Here is a 21,035-nt window from a genome sequence, read left to right on the forward strand (position 1 = left end):
TTCATGTTCAAAATACAGATCACAAATGCCTTCATCTCCGGCAATGTTTCCACAGTTTTGCTCTGGATTTTGGCGTAAGATTGGGATGGGAAATGAGGAACTGTTGAGCATAGCGGTTTGTTTCTGTCACAAGAATATTGTAGAATGAAGCAGTGAAAAACAAGGAAAAATATGACAATGGCTTGGAATCTGGTGGGGGACAATGCTTAGGACCCTGTAGTTCCATGAAAGGCGTTGTAAACTGAGGTGGATTATCCTCGCCTACCTTTATTTCCTTCCAGTCATTAAGTGTTTTCGTCATCACTACCATTATCATTTTCCTGATACGATGTTCCTGAGTCACTGTCTCGTTCACTATTATCAAATTCACTTTCACTTTCTTCAAAGTCCGAGGAAACTTCCCTTTCCTCGGAGGATTCACTTAAAACAGTGCTAATTTCTTGTTCTTCAAGCCGAGCACATTTACTGCTGGACAGCGCCATGTTGTATGTCAGTCAGCTGTCTCTCACTCCAAAGAAAATTTAATATTTCAAAGCAAAATAACTACAGACTCTTCCAAGGGGCAAAATGAGGAAGCTAAAGGACCCTGCTATTGAGAAAGCATGGCGTTAGTGCCATCTAGCGATTACAGAAGGAACTATGTCAAGTTAAACGAAGCGTTGATTCTATCAACGCCGGCACTTTTCGCATAATTTCCAAGCATCGATATAATCAACATTGGCCTCAAGGAGTTAGAAGTAGGAATGATCACAATATGAAGATAAAGTTGGAATTCAAGAGGAAAAATTGGGGCAAATATTCATTCATAGGAAGGGGAATTAGGGACTGAATAACTTACCAAGGGAGATGTTCAATAAATTTCCAATTTCTTTGAAATCATTTAAGAAAAGGCTAGGAAAACAACAGATATGGAATCGTCCACCTGGGCGACTGCCTTAAATGCAGATGATTGAAAAAAATAAAGGGCTATTATATCTGAGCTAAATAGATTTCCATCTAATATTTTGTCGAAGATTTTCTCATCCCTTTATTTTAAATTGGTTCTTAATTTTGGAGTCACTGAGCATAAATATGGGTACTGAAAAGGGTTTTAGAAACTCTCGTGCAATGTTTTACATTCAGTTTTATATTGGTCCTTTTAGGATTTTGGCGTATTATTTACTAGTCCAAAATAATGTATATGCATTCTCTTCTTGTCCTTGTGATTTTGTCCATTTTCTCCATGATCCAACATGTCCAGTGTCCATTGACACTACTGTATTTGGAACGGACGTACAAAAAATAAAGTGTAAAACAATATAGTACGCCCTTCGTATACCTCAATAATTTATTAATATAATTTTTGTTAAACCATTATGGAGGTATGGGCTACTCGTTTTTGTTTATCAAAAACAGAATACTGATTTATTTCAGGTTCGTATTGATTCTTTGAATCCTCGTTGGGTGTCATCTATACTTTGTGGTGTTACATGTCTGTCACCAGATAAAACACACTCTCCTGTAACAGCACTTGGCTTCAAGAAAAATTCTTGGATTATATGTAGCGATTGCGTCTTCCACAATGGTATAAAGGTGAGTGTTATCATATCTAACTGAAAATTTGCTATCTATGTAAAATACCTACATTTTTGTGTTTTTACTGTTCATTCAGCTTCAATCATAAATATGCCAATTCCCATTCTGTATTTAGATATATGATACTTGGGCAGAAATATTTAAATGGTGTTAAATATAATGCTTTTGTTTGTTTATTGGAAGTTATTTCCTCACTGTTACATTACACCAAAATATGTCTGGGCAGCTATCCTTCTACAGTAATGGAGTAAGAACGTACAGCCACTCAAGGCCGAGTGAAGGGCGATGGTAAATAACTCGAGCCCCGTTAGGTGAGTGTGATGGTCCCTACAGTGGAGGAAATGGCTCTGGAGACCATCCATCACATTACCATTGAGTCGGCAGCAGTTCGTTGCAATTCTGGTGTTCTGAAATCACATCTCATGCTTCATGTGCTGTGATGAGTGGCTCTAGAAATCTTACTGTGTGCATCACTTCTTGGTAAACATTGGTCCACCTGACGCAAAATCATGCTAATGCCAGTCTATCCTGCCAAGTCCAGTGGCGATGGGATAAGGACGGTAGTAGCAGGTTTTGGGTTAAACTGGGAACTAGGTGTTGGTGGCAGCTGCGTGATTTTCACCTTCCTGTGACTTCTTAGGAACCTGGTTCTGTATCTAGTTAGGATAACTGCTGCCCACCTTGAATGGGGAAAGTCCTAGAAAATGTGGGCCAAACATTGGTAGTCGCTCTTGAACCTGGCTGGGATGGTTTGTTAATCGCCTATGCAATATTATCAACAAAGCTACACATCATTCACATAGTGCTCATATGAAAAAATTACAATCATAACCAGAGGAATTGTGAAAAACAACCTGCATATATGCAGGAAGCCTGTGCAGGAGGCTAAATCTGTTATGCGCCGGTCCTCTTGATCATGATCTCGCATCTTATAATGCTTATCATTGTCGAAAGTATGTTCACAAATATGACAGGTTGCAACATCATAGTGTTGGTGTTCTGCATTGAGTGTTTCCATTCGAGAAGGCGAAGAGTAGTAGTCGATCAGTTTAAGATAGCTCTCCAAATCAGCATAAGTATTGAAAGGAACTAATTCTCTTTGTTTAAACACATGAAACTATATTATCTTATCTGTTTTTGTAGGCAGAATGAAAGAAGCTGGATGAAACTTAGGGCAGGGCACCATGTATTGTTCCAGTTTGGATTGTAAATGAAAATAGGACAAACATCGTTCTCACAAATATCTACAGGGTGCTTGTGTGGATACACCACCCACAAGAAGACGAAGTAAAATTTTTACCCATGCATAGTGGTAGTCACTGGAGCAACCCTCGCTCATCTGAAGCAGGAGTAATTTAATGTGGCACATTAGAAGATGGTGAGATGTGATGGACTAGCAAGAAAGGGCTTTTCCTCTCTGTATTTTTGCAGACCACCCAATCCACTTTGTCATACTGAGCACTATAAATATTAAAAGACAAATTATTTTGGTGTTCAGACTGAACCAAATGTTGCAGCTCCATTAGCGTCGGGATTCTTTGTAAATTTATTATTGTGCTGTAGTGTGAGTATGAATGCACTCTGTGCATGTTTGTTGCAAAGCACTCGCTACAGACCATGCAAATAAATTTTTCATCATTACTTTGAATGTTAACCACTGCATGTCGCTCACTAATTGCTTTTAGTAATTTTGCAGCATTAACCACATGAAGACCAGAATAGTGATTGATGTTAATATAAAAGTTTAACAGTTCACACAAAGCCAACCCGGAATCTCTTTCTTGAAATTTTCTCAGATTCAAAAACAGCAGCTTTACTACGTATTCATTGTACCATTCATTGAGATTGGTTGATGTGGTAATGATCTTGTTCTTGGTGTAATGCCCCTGTCTTGCCCACCAGTAGGCTTAATATGTTTTGTCTCATGTGAAGTGATCACTTTGAGCATGTTCTGTCATCTTAAAGCACTTTGCACATACTTTTCAAACCATGTGAAAAAGCTGGAAAGAAAAAATTTGGATCTTTGAATGCACGACTTGTGTTGCGAATAACACGGATGTACATGCGTCGTTTGCCCATTAAGCTGCATGACTCAGTGTGTATGTTCATGTTAGAAGTTGAACCATTGAGTAATATGCTTTGCAACATGACCCAGTAAGCATTTAATTCATACACATTTTCAGTGAGACTCGGTTCGTGTAAAAGTTCAAGACCACAACACTGTCTAAACTGGTGGACTAAACACTGCTTTGAATAGTCTAAAAATTCTTGAGTTATGCTCTCACCAGAAGCATAGGATATATTATAATCTAAACTCGGGCATTTCACCATGCTTAAAGAACACTTGGCCTTGTGCTTCTGACAAACAATGGTAACCGTTGCTATAGATTACTTTGATACATGAGTAATAGTCTACGCTGAATCCACTAGTGGAAAAACTGGATATTATCCAGTGTACAGTGCATTTCGGTTTGTAGGTGTGCTTGCAGCTGTTGGTTCAGCTGTAACACAGTCACAGTCATCAGAAAATACACCCAAGTGATGCTTGAACTGATTGTTTTAGTGGTTAAGAAAGAAATAAGTAAAATAATGCACTTCTTCACCATAAAATTTCAGTTTTGTTCTTTTGGTATGGGAAATTTAGAACACTAATATCCATATAATTATGGTGTTCAGATTATTCACACTTGCCAGATTCTGTAGAGGTTGACACAATGCTCAAGTGGTTTGCCAGTCCTCTTCAAACGAGCTTCCACTCTTCACTTCATTACATGAACAAAGAATTATCATAGGTCTCAAACCATACAGTATGTTGTTTATTTACAACTCCTTCATAGATCAATGGTGGGACTTAGGCAAATCATTTCACAGACATCCTCCTCGATGAGCCCCTCATAAAAAGGATTGAAACAGAAAGACTTCCAGCTCAAGACTGTTTTTATGATCAACATTTCAAAGTTTCTTAACTTCCATCATGCTTTTTGAAAAACATTTTAACTAACATTTCATTTTGTGTGTTTCCTATGTTTTTAATGCATCATACATGTCGTACTGAAGATGACCCAATGCCAGGTCGAAACATGTCTATTAATGTATGAACTTTGTCTTAACTGGACGTAAAAATATATAGTATTGACTAGGAGGATTAAAAATAATTTTGTACAATTTTGTAAGAAATTCAACTGTCAATACAGATTCAACAATGAGATTCATAGTCTGTAATGGCATGGAATCTTGTCTAATTATGATCACTGTTTGAATGGGTTTTCTAAACATTTTATATCTAAGTTTATTGGAGACATTAATGACTGTAATATCAAGAAAATTGAATACTTTATTATTCTCACTTTCAAAAGAAAATTAATCTGTGAATCCATATTATTTAATTGCTCCAGTACCTCCTCTCCATTAGTAATGCCATGATCAGTTATTGTAAATGTGTCGCCCACATACCTCAAATATTATTCCTTTAATGTTGTCGATTTTATTATTTTCGAGAAAATCCATGTAAATTTCCGCCATAATTCCTGAAACTGATGTTAGATCTAAAAGTTCTACAACACCCTGGAAGACCTTCCTGTTTATAAACCTGACCATTAAAGGTGAAATACAGTATTCGGGAGATAGTAGGTTCGAACCCCACTGCCGGCAGCCCTGAAAATGGTTTTCCATGGTTTCCCATTTTCACACCAGGCAAATGCTGGGGCTGTACCTTAATTAAGGCCACGGCCGCTTCCTTCCAACTCTTAGCCCTTTCCCGTCCCATCGTCGCCATAAGACCTATCTGTGTCGGTGCAACGTAAAGCAACTAGCAAAAAAAAAAAAGTGAAATAATTATTAGCTGTGACGAACTTCAAGATATTAATAAAATCCGCTACCTCTTGCCTAAATTACTGTATTTGAGTAGGTTGTTCTTTACCAGATTTACCATTTTTGATACCGGAATATTCGGGAACATGTTTTTGACATCAAATGAATACATCTTCTGGTCCGATTGCATGTTGAAATCTTCGGTACGATCACAAAATTCTTTGGAATTCTTAATAGACTTATTACACTCAAATCTATAAGATTTTTTTTTAATATGTATAAATCTAGACGTCTTGTAAATAGGGCTATTTTTAAAATTGAAGATAGGTCTTATAGGTATATTCTCTTTATGCACCTTCGGTAGTGCCCTAGACGTCGGGATACCTAGGTAATAGCGAGAGAGGAATAACCACGTGGAATTTCCCTATAGCCAAATCCATAATGACACTCCATCCAGAATTTAATAAAAATAATGTTATTTGCTTTACGTCCCACTAACTACTTTTATGGTCTTCGAAGATGCCGAGGTGCCGGAATTTAGTCCCGCAGGAGTTCCTTTACGTGCCAGTAAATCTACCGACACGAGGCTGTCGTATTTGAGCCCCTTCAAATACCACCGGACTGAGCCAGGATCGAACCTGCCAAGTTGGGGTTAGAAGGCCAGCGCCTTAACCGTCTGAGCCACTCAGCCCGGCTATGCAGAATTTAGTTAGTAAAGATGTGATGTATATTGAGATGATGCTAATGCTTGCATTGTTGTCAACTGTTCTGGGTGACACGTTCAATCTTATTATGTACCATTTAGCTCATAATAGCTCTCCGAAAATTAGGTGACAAAATTCCTTTCCAAACCATTTGTCAGAATACGCTCAGTATGCTGCTCAGCCTTTGGTGCTAATAAACATTGGTTTTATGAGTGAATAGGAATCCAAATTTCATCATTAATGCCAAAAGACGTGCTTGTATAAGGATGTCAACTTCTCTCCTTTGTGCCAGCGATACTGGTGTCATAAACCAGCTTCATTTTCACATCAAGTACTCGTGACAGCGTGATGCAAATGCTAAGATCGCTTGTTTCTGTATGATGCTGGAATGAGTTGCATAGGTCTTTGAAAGGAATGAGGAGTTAATCTTAACACTTTATAGCCAAGCAGTTCTAAATAGTGCCTATTCGCATTTGATAAGGAGTAAGTGGCCATACCGCTAGAACTATCACTCTTGCAATTGAATGTTTAGTTATACATTGTAGGCGTGGTTTAACGTGGAGTGATACCGAGCGCTCTTCCCGTTGTAGGTCGATTTTTCTTCTTTCTTGGTCGACAAGAATGATAGTGATATTGTTGACGCACTGAGTAGCAATTGGATAAAAATGCATTGGGTTCAGATGTTCTGTGATTTTATACCCTTAACCAACTGTAGGAAAGAAGTTGCAGATAGTGCGAATTTGTTGATCATTTATAACGGCACCTCGTACTGTGTTGCATTCGACTTGTACAATGTTAAATTTTGCCACCATGACTGAATGATCAGAATGGTGTTGAAAGTCTGCTTGTAATGCCCTTTTCTTAACACATTCACGCCCATCATCTGAGCGGCTATTTAAAGGGCTGGCCCAGCTGTTTCAGCCAATATAATGGTCCGTTATTGGACATTATAAATTTTCCAGCTAACTCATTCTTGGTTTAAAATTTATAATGTCCAATAATGGACCATTATATTGGTATTATAAATTTACTCATTCAGGACAAATATTCTAGGTTCCCTATGGGAATCAACATCTACATTAGCTATTTCAGCTGTTAGTGGGAGAGCAAACAACAACGAATTCTTTTCACAATAAGTTCTGAACTGAACAAGATACGGATACAAAATTTTTCACATACCTTAATGAAGTCCTCTAGTATCTCTGTAGGGCGTGGTAGGTAATGTCACACTTTCCTGGGTGAATGGAAACACTACACATTCCAAAAAATTGCGTGTTTCACTAATAATTTTATTTTTGAAGCACACTTTGCACCTTCTTCAGGGGAACTTGTCTATATTTGATGGTGGAAACTTTAAGAGAATATGCTCTTTTCTCTTCCCATCTAACCTAAATGATGGATCCTTGGCCGGTGCCCTTTTTGGCGGCAAAATTGTAGGACGTTGACTTGGAACTGATGACGTAGATGGAGCTGAGATTTCGGAGAGAGGTGACTGTACTTGTATGTTGGAATCACTTTTTACCCCGTTTGAGAATTGCCTGGTGTTCCTTTAGATCTTCCGGTACTCCGGTATTTGTTACATGCAGTAAATATCATTTTTGGTCCGTATTGATGATATTTGATTGAAATAATAACATTATGTTATTTATTAGACCACCTAATCAATACTGTTGCAAATACAGTAGAAGTCCGTTATAGCGAGAATTCATAACAGCGAGAAATTTACTCGCTATAACGGATTGTCGTTATATCCGATCTTCGTATAAAAGTCGGAAAACCCAACATACCCTTAAAAATCGGTATGGAACGGCAATCATTTTGTTCAAAACTTGCGTTTCCGCAGATGATATCCACACTATGGCTTACTTGTTTGTTATTTTTCGTAATCCGATACTACGTGAAAGTGTATGTTTAATTTCATTCTGAAAAAAAATATATAGTACCGTATTTCTCCGAATCCAAGATGAACCCCACTTTTTCCTTCAACATTTTTTATCAGGCTCAAAAAAAGTTTGTAAAATCATATGAATGCCTTGTTGTACAGTAGGCCTACGTATTTTTAGACTATTTTTAGACGCCGAACATTGACTTTCGTCACGCCGTATTTCTTTTTTTTTTTTTTTTTGCGGCTGCACAATTATTCTTTATTTTCGTGGGTTTAAGGACCATTAACTTAACATTGGCATCATAATACCGATGAGAACTCGCTGAAAATTTTCCGGAAATACCTATTTCATGCGTCTCTACAATACAACGATCCATCAGGAAATTATTCTTGCTGTCTATAAAACTGTTACTTCTACGCAGCGTCGGATATAACCGGCTACCGCTACACGCACGTCTCGCTTGTCGGGTTCGGCCAAATTCAGCGGCTAGCGATGTATAGGCTTAATCGCGAACGTTGAACGTCAACGAACGAGTTTATTGCGTCACGGTATGGCCATTCCGCCCTTGCGTTTTTCGTGCACATACCTCACAATTTCATCTTCGACTTCTTTAAAGCGTCCTTGTTGCGGACCACTGAATGCAGTTTTTTTTTGCATTTTTTTAGCCCTTTGTCTTCACGCAAACGCCAAATATTAACTTTGGTTAGGAATATGCCGTATTTTCTTGCGGCTGCACAATTATTCTACATTTCCGAGTGTTTAATAAACATAAATTGGCATCTTAATATCGACTAGAACCCGTTAAAAATATGCCGGCAATACCTTTTCCACGTATCTTTACAATACGACTATCCATCACAAAAATATTCCTGCTGTCTATAAACCTTAATTTTACTAAGCGTCAAGTACAATAGGCGCGTTATGACTCTGCCACTGAGTAGCCATGGCTTTTCTAAGAATTCGAAGGGTCGCATGTTTTGATGCATTCTGCAGATTTCAGAAACACACAGGCACTGTACAGCCGGTTGTCGTGCCTAGCGATGTGTAGTAAAGAGGCGGTCGTTTATTGTCAACAAGTTTTGTGCGCGTGTGAAAAGAAGCAGCGTGGTTACCGCGGTAGTTGCCAGTGGTATCCATTAACTTACTGTTAGGCCGCGAATGCAACAACCCTTGAGTTTTCGCATGAGATTCTGAGAAAAACAAAGGCTTGGATTCGGAGAAATACGGTATCACTCCAGGGAGATTTCTGTGGCAAACACCTCAGCTTTCTTCTTCAAACAGCGTCACCTAACCTAACCGTATATGTAGCCTATCATGAAAACATATTTGAAACGCATGTAGAGAAATAACCTCCTCGCGAAAAATGTACATGTAGATAGCCGTAACTAGACGCGATAAGATATGAAATATCCTCTGAAACCAGTGATGTACTCTGCCATGTCTTGAGGTGTATCCCATTCGTACGGTACTTAATTTCCGTATATAACATTAAAATGAAGATATCGTTTACTTCAGTCTTTATTTTTAACGAGTTAACAACTGCTATCGGCCACGTTATTTACGCATTTATTACGAAAACGTGTTATCCTCTTTCATTTCAAATTTTCTTTAGAGAACAGCAGTCGATGGGTATTACTAATCAACTCCAACATCACCTTTGAATGTCAACGAGAGAGCTCTCAAATGCACAAAGTGAGAAAACTATACCGTACCGAAGATGATCGATCGCAATTTGTTGCAAACGTTTCAGTTTTCTTATTCAAACAGCGTCACGTATCCTAACTTAACCGTACTATACGTATGATGAAAATAGACTTCAATCGCCAGTAGAGAAATTATACCTTTCTCGCTATAAATTTTCATAATAGCCTTTCCGTAATTTAACCAGACGTGACAAAATATAAACTAACCTCTGAAATCAATTAAGCACTCTGCCATATCTCGAGGTGTATACCATTATTGCTTAACTGCAGTATTTAGCCTCAAAATTAAGCGGTCGTTTAGTCAGCCTTAATTTTTAACGAGTTAACAACCGTTATCGGACACGTTATTTACGCATTTATTACGAAAATATGTTCTCTTCCATTTCGAATTTTCTTCACGGAACCGCTGTCGACGGATATTACTAATCGACTCCGACATCGCCTTCGAAAGTCGACGAGAGAAGTCGCTAGTACACATAGCGAGGAAACGATGCCGAAGGTAATCGATCGCATGCAATATCATCGCTGGGGTGCATAAATATCGGTAACGGAAAAAATCGCGCGCGCTTAATCGCTCGCAATAACGGATGCGCCAGTGGTAGGGTTCTCGCTGTAACCGAAGGACGATACACAGTTTAATATAGGAATTTTGAAGGGACAGGAAAAATTCGTCGCTATAACGGAGTTCTCGTTATATGCCGTACTCGCTATATCGGACTTCTACTGTACTTCTAACTCATAACGTTACGAGCTATCTTTGTCACCGTTAAATGGTAAGTGCACACGATTCTACTTCAATATTTTCAAATATCTTTTCACACAATTAACTCTACGTTTCTTGCTTCCTTTTACAGATTCCACTATTATATGCTTTTTCAACTAGAATTTCTACAAACTCACAATTTACAACATTTGAGCATTACTCCAAATTTTGAGATGGCCCATAGAGATCCTATTTGAAACTGTTCTTCAGCTTCTATTCTACAACTTCATATCCTCAACGTGTTCTACAACTTCACCATATGCCTCTGACTTTCGTCTTTTATCTTCAAGATCATGATTAACTTTGGATCTCTCGACTAACTTGACTTTTATTCTCTCTTCTTTACTTCAATTATATACGATTTTTCGCCATCGTCTAATTATAACCGCCAGACTATCAACTTTATTTTTATGCAATCTTACTACTTGTTGTATAACAATCTGTTGTTTTATCCATTGCATTTATTTTAGCAGCCTTCTAATGTTAATTTTGTTAATACTTCCACTATTATATCTCATCACATTGTATTTTTAAACCATCATTGTTATTTTTAATGTTATTTTACTTCAAATCTCTTCAAGATTTAAAATTCATTTCATTATTACATGTTATTTAGATGCTTATTTTTAATTTGAGGTTAAGACTATGGCTGATGATGCCTTCAGGGAAGGCGAAACATGTACCACTATTAGTTAACAAATTTATGTAAATCATCCAAGACGATTTTGTATTGATTAGGTGGTCTAATAAATAACTTAATGTTATTATTTCAAACACCCGTATTTGACCTATTGTTCCAAATACGGCAGTGTTCTGTTCCCGTAATTGTTTCGCGAGTCCAACGCTATTTGTAATAATTGTCCATATAGACTGTATACCCCTGGTCAAGATAATTTTCAAGCAGCTGAAAAACTGTGCTTTGTAAATTCGCATCACTTGCATCATTTATATTGTCCCTACACGCCATGGTTATACTTCAGAACATGATTATACACACGCTTGTGCAATCGCAAACCAACTATGCAGCTAGTTGTGCGAGCGCTACGCTACCTTCAGAAAAAAACAAAGGAAGTGCATTAAGAGAGAAAATCGCCGTGGCTATGTGTTTTCTGGTGAGTAAAAGCATTCATAAGGGTATTACTTTCATCTCTCTTGCACATATTTGTGACCAAAATAGAGCCCAGCTGCATAGGAACGACTCCAGTTCAAGGTTGTGCTTATCCGGGCTAATCCACAGCATGGCCACGCTCTATAGGCAATACCAATTTTATTATTATTTATTATTTCAATTTAACTATAGGAAATAACTCGAATACGGGCATGAATGTGTTAAAACCAAGAAGTGGGCCTATTGAATTGTCAACATTGAGGTTGATAATACAATTGCTATGTAGTCTCACTTTCGGTGTAGGAATTTTCAATTATGATGCTAAAGTTTGTAGACCTTTATCATCATTATCTGTTGTCATGTTAAGTTTCGGACCATGTTTTACCTATGCAGTCTGAAATGCACTCAATATTTCTTTTATTTTGTACGTTCCTAGTTCTATGCATACAAAAATGCTGCCTGTAGTTCTGGGTTCCTAAACCTTACACAATTCATCAGTCATCATGTTGGGTATAGAATGATATATATATATATATATATATATATATATATATATATATATATAACTTTTCATACCTACTTCGTAAGGTTTGTCGAAGAAAGTTGCTTGTGGTAGGTCAACACTCCTTTCTGAACCTCGACCAGTCACGGTGTGGGTTTATTACTTCCCAGACATGTTTATCTTCTAATAATAGTAGTATTTATATTGAGGCTAAAAACAGCAGAAAAAGATGTCCACATATACGACAAGTAAGGCAAATACAGTAGTTGTACTTAAAAACACAATGTTTCAGATAGTGAATAACTTCTCAAGGAGGTGTAAGTTACCAAAGCTGTCAAAATAATAGCCTTTACAATCTCATTTTGCATAGGCAACCCAGTGGGGCACAGGTTTTGCTCTGAAGGTTCGAAGTTTATAATACTACTCTCATTCGTTAACACTCATTTTGATAACGTGTCCCTCATATATACCTACACCTAAAAGGCAGGGAATATGCAGTTGCCGAGCATACCTGTATAAATCATGGTTATAAAGTGCTCTATTGGGCAATTTTACTTTTGTCATGGTTTCAAGTAAAGCCCAAGCCCTGTTTTATATAGTGCTAAGTATAATCCTTTTCTTTCTTAGGGAGCAATGACCCCCATAGCCTCGTTGTGCTATCCTGCTTCCAATAATTGCTCCTGAGCTGCAGAGGCATGTTATATGGCATTTGCAACACCTACTGCTCCACCAACTATCATTTTCCAATTCAGAAAGACTGGTGATATATATATAATCAGTAAATTTCTGCCTGTTCTTATTGGAATAGGAATAATTCTTGCTAAACCGTTTGTTCTGCTTAATATCCTTCGCTGCATGTCTGGCTGCTTTCAGTGCTGCAGATGTTAATCTTTTCAGACTACTTCTTGGAGATAAATGTGCTGTAGCTGACTTTGTTTTTCCTATAACATAGTCATGGTTCATGTTTGTGGGTTACTGTAGTCAAGTCCTAGTTCATGAACCATGGGCAACGGCTGAGTGGCCTAGTAAGTGGTCCTGATAGTCAGGATACCAGTTGCTATGGAATGGGAGTGGGAATCTCGGACATATTCTGAGTCGTCGCCCTCCTTGTTCTCAGGCGGCTAGGACTGTACAATTCACCGGTGGTCCATAACCCGTTAGAGGAGAGATCCTCACTTGGACTGTGTGCAAGTAGGGCAGCATCCTGCTTCATGAATTCACCGAGCTCAGAACACTTTAAGCAAGCCTCGGACCTATGGGAGTAATGAAGTCCCACTCCCATTTGACAGGCGAGGGACTCCTTGGAAACAACTTGGCGAACAAAATGGAATTCGATGGGGAGCTATCAATATTAATGGGGCTTATGGAAGAAAGAAGGTAGAACTGGCTGAGTCAGCAAAGAGGATGCATCTGGATGTGCTAGGAGTAAGTGATTTTCGGGTAAGGGAGATAATGAGGAAGAGATAGGAGATTATAAAGTGTACTTGATGGGTGTTAGAAAGGGAAGGGCAGAGTCTGGGGTAGGGCTCTTTATCAGGAGTACCATTGCACGCAACATAGTTTCTGTTAGGCACGTAAATGAGCGAATGATGTGGGTAGATTTGTCAGTGGGAGGAATTAGGACAAGAATTGTGTCCGTGTATTCACCATGTGAGGGTGCAGATGAGGATGAAGTTGACAAGTTTTATGAAGCATTGAGTGACATCGTGGTCAGGGTCAACAGCAAGGATAGAATAGTGCTAATGGGTGATTTCAATGCGAGAGTTGGGAATAGAACTGAAGGATACGAAAGGGTGATTGGTAAATGTGGGGAAGATATGGAAGCTAATGGGAATGGGAAGCGTTTGCTGGACTTCTGTGCTAGTATGGGTTTAGCTGTTACGAATACATTCTTCAAGCAAAAGTCTATTCACCGCTACACATGGGAGGCTAGGGGTACCAGATCCATAATAGACTATATATTAACAGACTTTGAATTCAGGAAATCTGTTAGGAATGTACGAGTTTTTCGCGGATTTTTCGATGATACAGACCACTATCTGATCTGTAGTGAACTAAGTATCTCTAGGCCTAGGGTAGAGAAAGTGAAATCTGTCTGCAAACGAATAAGGGTAGAAAATTTCCAGGACAAGGAAATTAGACAGAAGTACATGGATATGATTAGTGAGAAGTTTCGAACAGTAGACAGTAAGCAGGTTCAGGATATAGAAAGTGAATGGGTGGCATACAGGGATGCTGTAGTAGAAACAGCAAGGGAATGCCTAGGAACAACTGTGTGTAAAGATGGGAAAAGGCGAACATCTTGGTGGAATGATGAAGTGAGAGCAGCTTGTAAACGTAAAAAGAAGGCTTATCAGAAATGGCTCCAAACAAGGGCCGAGGCTGACAGGGATTGGTACATAGTTGAAAGAAACAGAGCGAAACAAATAGTTGTTGAATCCAGAAAGAAGTCATGGGAAGATTTTGGTAATAACCTGGAAAGGCTAGGTCAAGCAGCAGGGAAACCTTTCTGGACAGTAATAAAGAATCTTAGGAAGGGAGGGAAAAAGGAAAGGAACAGTGTTTTGAGTAATTCAGGTGAACTCATAATAGATCCCAGGGAATCACTGGAGAGGTGGAGGGAATATCATCCTAGTGGTGTTGCGAACAGCCAAGCTCATGGGGAGGAGGAAAATGATGTTGGTGAAATTATGCTTGAGGAAGTGGAAAGGATAGTAAATAAACTCCATTGTCATAAGGCAGCAGGAATAGATGAAATTAGACCTGAAATGGTGAAGTATAGTGGGAAGGCAGGGATGAAATGGCTTCATAGAGTAGTTAAATTAGCGTGGAGTGTTGGTAAGGTACTTTCAGATTGGACAAAAACAGTAATTGAACCTATCTATAAGCAAGGGAACAGGAAGGATTGCAACAACTATCGAGGTATCTCATTGATTAGTATACCAGGCAAAGTATTCACTGGCATCTTGGAAGGGAGGGTGCGATCAGTCGTTGAGAGGAAGTTGGATGAAAACCAGTGTGGTTTCAGACCACAGAGAGGCTGTCAATATCAGACTTTCAGTATGCGCCAGGTAATTGAAAAATGCTACAAGAGGAATAGGCAGTTGTGTTTATGTTTCGTAGATCCAGAGAAAGCGTATGACAGGGTACCAAGGGAAAAGATGTTCGCCATACTGGGGGACTATGGAATTAAAGGTAGATTATTAAAATCAATCAAAGGCATTTATGTTGACAATTGGGCTTCAGTGAGAATTGATGGTAAAATGAGTTCTTGGTTCAGGTACTTACAGGAGTTAGACAAGGCTGTAATGTTTCACATTTGCTGTTCGTAGTTTACATGGATCATCTGATGAAAGGTATAAAATGGCAGGGAGGGATTCAGTTAGGTGGAAATGTAGTAAGCTGTTTGGCCTATGCTGACGACTTGGTCTTAATGGCAGACTGTGCCGAAAGCCTGCAGTCTAATATCTTGGAACTTGAAAATAGTGCAATGAGTATGGTATGAAAATTAGCCTCTCGAAGACTAAATTGATGTCAGTAGGTAAGAAATTCAACAGAACTGAATGTCAGATTGGTGATACAAAGCTAGAACAGGTCGATAATTTCAAGTATTTAGGTTGTGTGTTCTCCCAGGATGGTAATATAGTAAGAAAGATTGAATCAAGGTGTTGTAAAGCTAATGCAGTGAGCTCGCAGTTGCGATCAGCAGTATTCTGTAAGAAGGAAGTCAGCTCCCAGACGAAACTATCTTTACATCGGTCTGTTTTCAGACCAACTTTGCTTTACGGGAGTGAAAGCTGGGTGGACTCAGGATATCTTATTCCTAAGTTAGAAGTAACAGACATGAAAGTAGCAAGAATGATTGTTGGTACAAACAGGTGGGAACAATGGCAGGAGGGTACTCAGAATGAGGAGATAAAGGCTAATTTAGGAATGAACTCGATGGATGAAGCTGTACGCATAAACAGACTTCGGTGGTGGGGTCATGTGAGGCGAATGGAGGAGGATAGGTTACCTAGGAGAATAATGGACTCTGTTATGGAGGGTAAGAGAAGTAGAGGGAGACCAAGACGATGATGGTTAGACTCGGTTTCTAATGATTTAAAGATAAGAGGTATAGAACTAAATGAGGCCACAACACTAGTTGCAAATCGAGGATTGTGACAACATTTAGTAAATTCTCAGAGGCTTGCAGACTGAATGCTGAAAGGCATAACAGTTTATAATGATAATGTATTTATGTATAGTCATCCCTCCTCCAATTTGTGACATCCCTTTCATAACAGTGGCTACAGCAAGCCTGATTAATCGTTCTTATAATGAGGCATCTTTTGATTTTACTCGCTACCAAGCTTTCAGAACAAGAATTTTATCAGCTTCGCGATGTTTATTTGCATTTGTGCCCAGGTAAGCAACATCATGCTCTTTATACACGGCATCCAGTGGATTGATACAGGGATTTCTGCAATTCAGTCTCTATGTGCCCTATCCACAATATTGCTATCGTGGTACTTTCAGCTCAAAATAACTTTGTTTAAAAAACCACCAAATCATGATCATAACTTTGCTACGTCTTTGCTTTGAACCTCCGTCCCTCCCCCTCCCCCCCCCCCCCCCAAACCTTTTGGTAGTCACAGTGAAATACTTACAGGATCTGATGGAATGGTAATCTAAGCGGTTTTATACAAAGTATATAAAGTAATATGCAGATTGACTCTCTCCTTCAATGTGCTCGTGATAATCAAAACAGTATGGCAAAAGATCACACTTCCCGTCGACTGCATAAAAGATATGAAGAAAACATCTAAACAACCTCAACATAGCGTACTTTTACCTGATACCATGTGCTGCATAATTAACAGGCCTTCTAATTGCTACTAACACAGATCATGTTTTGAAAATGTATATGTGTATTCAAAAACATCAAATGAAGATGGGTATACACATTTGAAAAATGTTCTTCGCTCTATTCTGGGAATAACGTATTTCTTACCAAGCAAGTTGGGCATACATTTAGGATCACATAGCTTTGATCTTGTGTGGGGGAGATGGTGAACTCGAATTCCACGATCATCAGCCCTGAAGATGGTTCTCTGTGGTTTCCCATTTTTACACAAGACTGGCCTTAATTAACGCCATAGCCACTACCTTCCCAATCCTAAACTTTCCCATCCTTGTATCACCAAAAGCCTTTAATGTGTTAGTGAGATGTTAAAATCCTAGTAAAACAAATTCCTTATAAACTGAAAACAATCCATAGTGAATCCTCAGAGAGTACGATGAAATTCTATATTTATATTTGCCAGTGTTATCTGTGGCAAACAAAATCATATGAAAAATTATTTCAGTTTGGTGAGGCATTTTGGGGTTGATGTTTTTTACCTGTGTCAAACTTTTTTGAACGCACCTCCCAAAGCATTTAGTGTGCATCAATGCTAACTTCATTATTCTTTACCTAAAGGATGCTTGTACAGTCATCCCCCGTTATATTCTCACTTTACACGTTTCCGCCATAACACAATTTAAACAAATATACATTATTATGTAGAATATTTTTAAAATATAGAAGTTAGGCTGCAGATTCACAATCGCCCTGTGGACGATTTCATGACCGAGTGCGAGGCGCTGCAAGACGGCTTGTAGCCAGTCTCAAAGAGAGCACCGAGTAGCTGCGTTGCATTGTCTCAGTGTTAACTGGCAGCATGTGGTCAGTAGTAAAGAGAGCGTTGAGTTAGCAAGTTGTGTTTTGTTGTTTCTAAAAACAGAAAAGAAATGGTGATCAGAATGCTTCCAAAAGCAAAAAGCAAAGGAAAGAAAAGCTGGAAGTTATAGAGCAATATGAATGCAATGAGTGCACTGTAGACATTATCAGAGCTACAGGAATTTCAGAATCAACCTTGAGAACCATAAGAAGTCAGGCCAAAAAAAATTAAAGAAAGCTTCAAAAGTACGACCATTACGTCATCCAAGATAACTCATATATGTCATACAAGATAACTCATATAAGGGCGCCAATTATGGAGAAAATGGAACAAATGTTGGCCCAATGGATTGAACATCAAATTAAGTGTTTTATCCCGATATTCACCATGGTTATTCAGGCTAAAGCAAAAGCTCTGTTTAAAGAACTGAAATAATCCCTTCCAGACCCTCAAGTGCAATATTTGTTTTGCAAGTGCTGGTTGATTTGAACATTTCAAGGGACAACATGGGTTCCATAACCTTACAGGGAAGGCTGCAGGAGCGGATGTTGTTATTGCTGAAAATTTGCCACAACAAGTGTTCAGTCTGGATGAACGGGCTTGTAGTGAAAACATATGCCAAGTGGAACATTTCTGTCAATACCAGGAAAGAAATGTGGACCGCTTAAATACAATATTTAAGTATATTCTTAAATATTTGCTACTTGATTTTCAAGTAAATATGGGAGCTCCAGTTCAAGAAGTGGCCTGCATCATGGGAGCCATTAAAACAGCGTGTCGTTATTAGTTGAAGTATGTGTTTCACGTATACTTCATCTCTCGCTGTGGAGTACCAATTCGTGAGTGAGCCATTATGACGTCTTATATAAAGATAGCTATGTGCTCCCTATGATTTGTAACTGCTGTCGTCTAATTACCAGCAGGACTGTAAATGTATTCTTGCAGAAGAAGCCATGAGCTCAGTCAATCTCTCTACAACAATGCCCACCTATGCTCACAAACTGTATCAACTCCATTCTGTTTCCCAGCCCATTGCTGTTGAGGCGCTGAATGATGTTGCAGTTACTCAGGAACGCTTCTGATGCGAAGTGATTAAAATAGATTTGAGTAACTTACTTGCCTCAATCACCTAAGATGCAGAGGAAACCGAAAAATCAGCTTACCTTGTCAGCTTACTTCTCTCGGAGACACCTGCAGCTAAACTGCATGATTTTTACAGAGCAGCGCTGAAGGAAAGGAGTCAGCAGTTTGCAGCACCGGAGTTGGAGCAGGCAACCTTTCCACAAACATCGCCATCGGTGCAGTGACCGCCGTCAGCGCACACTAGCAAGGTTTTTGCGCAGGTGAAGTGCAGCAGAACACCCAAGTCCTCACACCCCAGCAATAGAAATAATGGAATAGGGTGTCTTGTGCCATCTCTATATCTCATGCAAGCACTCCTTTTTCACAACTCTAACTTTCATGTTGTACTGGGAAATGATCAGGGATGGAGGCATGAGATTCACACCTAGGGGTGGACAGTTCTTATGGAGCAGGTACAGAGAGAAGTATATGCAGACCCAAATAATAGATAAGTTTAAAAATTTAATTTATTCATCTCAATGAATTTGACATGCATATCTCCTATTATTTCTGATTATTTCTGGCTCAAAATATTCGTTTAAAGCAAAATATCTTATTAACAGATTATTTATTGTCTTGATATTTGAGATTAAATCGATGGCAACAAATGTCTGTCATAATATTAGAGTTGTTTTCCTATATTCTAACATTAAATGAATATTATTTAACTTCAAAAATGAATATTTCTTCATTTGTAAAGTTCATGAATTTCTTAGTCATAGGTTATAAACTTCATGGTTCTGATCCGTATTGAATTGTGAGTACAATATAATTATTAAATTAATGTAGTAATGGTCCACCTTTCAATACTATAATATGTAATATTCTAAATTACATTAATTAATTATGGACTAGTTTCAGCCGGGGCTGGCCATCTTCAGCCTTAATGTAAAACATCTAATAACTAAACAAATGTACATACACAATTGACATAAAACAAATAAAACAAATATATTCAGATTGACATTTTTAAAAAAATACTGGGATGAAATTATGATTAAATTTGAAAATAAACTAGGTTCTAACTTCTTCTCTCATTCAATTCATTAATTTAATTTTATCTAATTTATTTAGGTTAACTTCATGGGCACTGCAATGAATTGCAAATTTTATACTAGACACAATGTATGTGTGTTAACCACATCTTCATGTGCCGTCCTGACAATGTCCAACAATATTTCAGCATGATTTAAAAAGCATCACGAGAGCATCTCATTTTATTACCTTGATTGATGATGAAACAACATCTAACAGTTCTCCGTCAGCTAATGGTTATTTGCAGCGGTGTCCAATGGCTTGCATATGACTAACACCACTCAAATAGATTTGAATTATTAATGATTAGATGTTCTGTGTATATAAATTAATACTTGAAATATTCTCAATGATGAGCATAAGAACTTGCGAATATTTATAAGTTCTGATAGCCGTAGTGTTATAAAGTGTCGAATGTGGCACAATCTTATACACTTGTGATGAAAGTTTAGCTGTATAAAAGTTCAACAAACTGGGAATTAAACATGTATTTTAAGGTACTATTATAAAATCGATTGTTTCAATAGAATATTTAATTAGTCAATCAGAAAATTGTCTTAATATGCACACGTTTGCAAACCATGGATGTTCCAAGTTAATCCTAACTCTTCAGATGAGTACAAGTTTTAACCATCTAAGTTCACTCGAGTTGTAGTTCAAATATGAAGTTTCGTAAAGTGAGTTAATGTCACATGTTCTTGTAAACCCTTTGAAAATTATGAGAAATCTAAGTTAGTATCATAGTGATTAACAATTTCTAAGTTCAAGATGAACACTTGTATTATAAGTTCGTTGAAGATAGTTACCTTAGAGTTGTATTTCGCGACAACTAAGTTTGAGTCTCGGCGTATATGTTTGCGTATGTCAGCATGTTTGCACATTGGCTGTGAGTTGAGAACTGTTTTCTACTCAGAAAATTTTGGCTCTTTTATATGATTCTGCTGGGTTTGACTTCCTCCCCTCTTGGCAGAATTTAATTTCTTTGTAGTGGAATTATTATCAAGTCCCTAGGCCGATTTTTATAAAATTCGAGTATGTTTGCCTTTAAATAACGGGCTACAAGATGATATATTTCAATAATTGATATCTCATCGGGATCAAAAGTTAGCAGAATATGTTCTGGAA

The 21,035-nt window shown here is 38.2% G+C and overlaps 1 protein-coding gene across 1 annotated transcript in view; it reads left to right on the forward strand.

Annotated features, from left to right (window-relative positions):
• The window catches only part of Neurl4 (neuralized E3 ubiquitin protein ligase 4), a 426,720-nt gene that overhangs the window by 340,079 nt on the left and 65,606 nt on the right, over positions 1-21,035 (forward strand). The window contains exon 20 of the mRNA XM_067148903.2: positions 1,414-1,572. Coding sequence (XP_067005004.1) covers positions 1,414-1,572 — 159 coding nt within the window. The remainder of the gene's footprint in view (positions 1-1,413; positions 1,573-21,035) is intronic.

This window comes from Anabrus simplex, chromosome 6, assembly GCF_040414725.1.
Source record: "Anabrus simplex isolate iqAnaSimp1 chromosome 6, ASM4041472v1, whole genome shotgun sequence".
Lineage (NCBI taxonomy): Eukaryota > Metazoa > Arthropoda > Insecta > Orthoptera > Tettigoniidae > Anabrus > Anabrus simplex.